The following is a 5900-nucleotide window of genomic DNA, read 5'->3' on the forward strand; positions in this document are numbered from 1 at the left end:
CCAATAATCCAAGACCCATCACGATGTGCTTCAATTGGATAGATAATTTGTGCTACAGAAACAATTGATGTACTTCAACCAGATAATCCCATGATTTCAAGGAGTTCTGATTCAAGCATACATCAATCATATATATTCGTTGTATGGGCATCACAGTCAATCCAAGGCATGCCTTCTCCCTAGCTTTCGACGGTTTCAACCAAACACCACCAAAATCTATTACTCCATCCGTCCCATTTTAAATGTAGCCATGGTTCTCCGCGCCCAACTTTGACTGTCCGTGTTATTTAAAAAAAATTAAAAAATTTAAAAACAAAGTCACGAGTAAAGTATTATTCATGTTTTATCATCTCATAACAACAAAAAATACTAATTATAAAAAAAATCAAATAAGACAGACGATTAAAGTTAGACGCGGAAACTTATTGTTTCACTTAAAATAGGACGGAGGTCGGAGGGAGTATTAAGAAAAAAAACATCGTGAAAGTATAATCCAGTCGCCTAAACCAAATCAGAGATTTGCCACCCCTCTACTATTAAGAACAAAAGGATTGACCCCTAAATGCACGAGATATTAGGTAGTAGTAACACGCTTTTTCTTAATTTTTCTATTACATTCATGTGCTTGGCCTGCTTAATTTTTCTTTAATTGATCGCGATGAGGCCGTCAAGACGGTCGGCGGCCACTGCTGTAGCGATGGGGATGAGCAGGTTGTCGGCCACTGCCTTCGGAGGAAGAAGACAAACGAACCAGACAGAGGATGACATGTGGGACCCACTATTCCATTTTATACTACGAGTACGTACCAACCGAACGTGCTGCCACGTCAACACTACAGCTATCTTGCGGCTCCAATTATTGATGCTTAGGAGAAATGTAAGTAAAAGAAGATCAAGCAAAACTGACAAAAAATATTTTCTATACTTAATAAAACAAGAAATGGAAGATGAAGCAGAAATTATTCCAGGCACTGACTGCATTCACAGGAGCAAAGAGAAGGAAACTAATCATCGTCCCCGAAACGTCCCGGTCAGGAGGCTTGAAAACAAGCATTACAACCAGCAGCAGCACAATCCGCTGTGGCAAATGTCAAAAGCAAATGGAAGTGGGTTCTACATATTACACAAGGTAAAAAAAGAAGAAAAAATAATAAAGGGAAGAAGAGAGAAAAGGTCGAGCTAACATGATGGATTGGTGGTGGTCCTGAGCTTGCTCAGAATTGCACAACAGGATAAGGGCCTCGTCGGTATGACCAAACGGGCTAAAAGGCGAAACGGGGGGATGATGGATGATGATCCCAGGCCAGATGCTCCGAGATAAGGGAGGCACACCAACGTGGTTTTTCCTGTCCCTGCAAAGGAGAGGAGGAGACACTTGAAGAGCTTACCACTGTTGCCGCGGCCCCGGCCTCCTCCCAGATTCCGCCGACCATCTGCAAGAGCAATCGAGTGGGGGTTAGATGGGGGCTCATGCTCATCTGGCAAAGCCCCCTATCCCAAACTGAACGGTAACAATCGCGTTGAGGGGAATTTTAGAGCTATGAGTAGCTACGATCTGTACCGGGGGCGGAAAGAAAACAAAAAGAGTGGATAAAGATTGACGCAGAATAAAGGTTTGCTCAAAGCATCATGTTGCAAGTACTATTATACCCAGTTCAATCTTTTCAGGAATCAGCCTTAATTTACACTTTGGATTTTATCATAGCAGAAGCTTCCTCATGCAGAATTGATTTTGTATAGAAGTTTAAGGATAAACTGTTAATTTTATCTTGGAAAAAAAAATGCAGGCTGACATGAATCGTTCAAAGTCAGTCCTGAGCTAAGCAAATTATATCTGAACAGAGTGAGCTACAAGAGCCACCAGATACTCCTAGTTTTCATGTTGAGAGGCAATGGGGCATGCAATGAGAATAAAAGGATCTAGTGACCAAAACGAGCCAAGGTACAAAAAAAAAACGATGCAAGTTCAAACAGCACTAGTATTAATAGGCTAACAGAGTAACAGGCAAACTCATTAACTATAGAAAGGCACTTTGAAAATAATGTATTGAAAGGGGTTACCTTATGGAATAAGAGGATTCCTTGCTACTCTCAGCTAGCTCTATAGGATTTTAACAAAATTTGGTGCATCATCCCTCGCCCCAGCAGTTGTGCGGTACACATATAATTTCTCCACTTTAGGCAGATCTCCATGGTTTTCCTCCATTTCATTGCTACCATCCCGCTCATTTATGACCTCAACATTGAGCATCGGCATCTTTGACGCAAGGACTTGGCACCCCTTTAACGTGACATTGCAAGATGACATCCAAAGGGATCGCATTGTCTCGTACCTAGCAAAATTCCCCAAGAGTGCAGCATCACCAAACGGGCTATCTCTTATCTCCAGTTTCCTTAAATTCTTGCATCCATTCATAACATGCATCATACCCTTATCACTGTCACCAGCAAATGCTATAGAAAGCATCTCAAGTTGTTTTGCATATTTCCCAATATACATGAAAACTTTGTCTGTGAGAAGACCAGATATTGACAAACGTTGTAATCCCTTGCACTCACGAACAATAGCTCCAAAGCCTTCATCTAATGGTTGGCTTGTCACAACATCAGGCTTCCCTGGCTCAAGAATACAAAGTCTGAATCGTGTGAAATTTGGACAGTTCTTGGCGACAGTAACTAGTGCAGCATTAGTCATTTGGTGACAGAAGTACAGTAGTGAGTTCAGTTTTGGACAGCCCAAGGATACTGCAACAAGTCCCTCCTCTGTCACTGCAGAATAACCAGCTACGTAGAAATCTGATGGAAATACCCTGAGTTCTTGCAAGTCTTTGCAACTGGAGGCCACCACTTGCAAGCCTTTGTCCGAGATACAATCCAGTACCTGCAATATAAAGGCTCAATACCGTTACTTGCTTGATATTACCAAAGGGCAACAACAACAACAACAAACAAGAATAAGTACAAACCAACAAGGGAACTCACCCAAAGGCGTTGGAGCTTCACACAGCGGCTAATCATTTTTGTAAGGTCAGAAGCATCAAGTGTGGGGGCATAGCTCAAGTTCAATCCTGTCAGTTGAGCACACAGGGGGTAGATAAATGACAGGCAAACAGGAGAAGCATCCCAGAATCCAGACAAACTCCTCAACATCTTGCATTTCTCCAGAGCACTGGTAAGCTTAAAGTAGGACTCAGTTTGGAAGTCATCTGTCAAATTCCCTGTCCCCAAATCCTCCAAGTTAGGGGTACGCAGTAGTATCTTTGCAAGTGTATCTACCGATACAGATCGATTCAGCCTCAAACTCCGCAGGTTTGGGGACCTGCTAACAAGTCTCTCCAGTGAACCAGCATTAACCTCCCCTTTGATGCAGGCAAAATTCAATGAGACAAGTGATGTGCAGGAATCAGGGAAGCAGGAAAGCCACCTAGGCCCTCGATCCTCCACTTCATTTTCCTGCAAATCCAACTCCCTCAGAAGCCTAGGCAACAGAAAGAGAAGAAAACAGTGTCAGCATATAAGCCATAAAAATGAGTGTAACCATAACAAATTAAAACCAAAGCAACAGTAAGTTATTCAGTAACCTAAACAGAATTTGCATCCATCCCTAGCAAGTAGTCTAAAGAAAATGGCCACAACAATAAAGCTCATGCCAGTTGGTTCAATATAGAACAACGGCCACAAGAATACCAATTCATCTAGTAAACAACAATCACAGAAGAAAGCCAATAATGGAAGTGGTAATAATCACATGCACTTCAATTTAGAATTGCTCTGTACAAGTAAAAAAGAACACAATGAAACATCACAGAAGATGAATGCCTCGATGTAAAACAAAGTTCGAACAGAATATAGAAATGCCAGATGCATCTTGTTCCTTCAAACACTGCAAAGGTCCCCCCTAACCCCCTATGTTCTATGATTAGCAAGAACCTGTAGCTAAAAGATGTATGAAATTCAACAGATCAAAATCGATCCATTCAACTCTAAACTGCAGAGAGTATGCAACTACAAACTACATTGCCAAAGCAGAGAAGAATATCACAAGCTCACAGCAGCGATTGAAACATAAAAGAATCTGAAGCACTCACTTGCAATGGCTCGCGACGGCGGCTAGCCCGTCAGTGCTGAACCCCTCGCAGCTGATAAGAACAAGAGCCCTGAACCGCGGGAACGAGCGAGCCAGCAGCTCGAGGCTCTCGTCGGACACCACCATCCGCTTCATCCTGAGCTCCTCCAGGCCGTGGCATCCCCTCGCGGCCGCCTCGATCCACGGCCCCGCGTAGCCGCCCCAGTCGGGGGGCACGAGGTTGAAGTCGGCGAAGTGGGGCTTCCCCTTCACCGTGAGCGCCCGCACGTTGGGGAACCGCGCGGCGACGCGGCCGGCGCGCACGGCGTAGCAGTTGCCCACGAAGACGCCGCGGCGGCTCAGCCTCTCGATCTCGTACCACACCTTGCAGACGAGCGAGACCGTGTTGCGGTCGCGCTGCGCCGGCAGGAAGCTGAAGATGTGCTCCACCACCTCCTCCGGGAAGTACGTCATGGCTCCGCCGCCGCCACCGCCTTCTTCTTCCTCTTCCCCACCACCACCGCAGCCGCCGCCGCGGGAGCTACACGATAGGATCTGCTTCCTCCTCCACGGCTCCAGGTTTATTCAGAGAAAAAAATCTCTCACAAACAGGAAACACACTCTCCCCCTCTTCACTTTCACCTCATCATCCACCAATCCAAGAACACGCAATGCTCTATCTCAAAGTAGCAGCAGGAGCAGCATTCACATGGGTTTCAGATCTGGAAGGAAGCGAAGCAACAGGGGGGCAGTTACCGCATCCGACACCCATGCCCCTATTTTGGACATGAGAGGCTTCCTCCCCGCACACGAGCTGGCTGACTCCAAATGGGCACAAGGCCAAAACGAGGAGCAACGATGGCGACCTCCCCGAACCGAAACCAAACCTGCATGCACGAGATCAGCGAGGAAAAAACCCCCACACCCAACACCACACCTCGTCAGCTCCAGCTCCAATCTCCGCTTGCGAGAAAATGGAAACGAGCAGAACAGCAAAAAGGAATCCGCGAACGAAAAAACCTACCACCTCCACCACGGTTTCAGATCCACGCCGCCCGGAAACCGCCAGATCTAACCCATCAACCCCCGCCTCCTCCTCCTCCCCCGGCGGAGATCACGCGCCGCGCCGCCGCCGCGCGCGCAACCGTCCTCTTCCTAGATGGCGTACGTGGAAGCGAGGAGGAAATCAGCCCACGCGTAACGGCGGCAGCACGGGCCGAGCCCCGAGGCGAGGACGCAGCGACCGCGAGAAGAGGAGGACGGCGGCGGCGGCGGCGGAGGCGGAGGCGGAGGCGGGGAGAGTGGTGGTGGTGGGGGTGGAGAGGAGAGGAGAGAGGTCGAGATGGTTAAGCTCGCTGGAGAAGAAGAGGAGGAGGAGGGTGAACCGGGGTAATAATGGTGGTCCGGACCGGTTCGAGCGGTCGGCGGTTGGGTCGGACCGGGAGTGGACCGGGGGGAGGGGGGCGCATGTGTCCCTATCCACCGCCTCCGGATAAGATGTGAGGGTGTCAAGAAAAAGGCACCGCAATTGCTACGCGCACCCCGCCTTCATGCGCTCTCCTCCAAATGGTACTCCCTCCGCCCGTGAGAAAATGGAGATTTGATACTCTGCAACCTCATATCGAGGTTTATTGTCTAAATAGTGTCAAATCTCTTTCTATATTGGTTTTTTTCTTGAACGGAGGGAGTATGTGCCATGTGTGTTTAGTAGAGGTGAGGGAGTATGTTTGTTGGACCATGTTCAGTAGAGACGAGGGAGTATGTTCGTCGTTGATTCGGTATTGAGTCGTACTTGTAATTGTAAAACGATTTACAGTTTAAATGGGATTTATAG

At 47.3% G+C, this 5900-nt stretch overlaps 1 protein-coding gene across 1 annotated transcript; it reads right to left on the reverse strand.

Annotated features, from left to right (window-relative positions):
- Window positions 1-903: 903 nt before the first annotated feature.
- Window positions 904-5399, reverse strand: LOC4335696 (transport inhibitor response 1-like protein Os04g0395600). Its single transcript, NM_001402353.1, has 5 exons — window positions 5091-5399; window positions 4089-4953; window positions 2983-3478; window positions 2062-2881; window positions 904-1433 (listed from the first exon to the last, which is right to left on the reverse strand). The coding sequence occupies exons 2-4, from the start codon at window positions 4538-4540 to the stop codon at window positions 2102-2104; spliced, it is 1728 nt and encodes a 575-aa protein (NP_001389282.1). The 5' UTR covers window positions 4541-4953; window positions 5091-5399; the 3' UTR covers window positions 904-1433; window positions 2062-2101.
- Between the last annotated feature and the right edge of the window lie 501 nt (window positions 5400-5900).

Source organism: Oryza sativa, chromosome 4, assembly GCF_034140825.1.
Source record: "Oryza sativa Japonica Group chromosome 4, ASM3414082v1".
Classification (NCBI taxonomy): domain Eukaryota; kingdom Viridiplantae; phylum Streptophyta; class Magnoliopsida; order Poales; family Poaceae; genus Oryza; species Oryza sativa.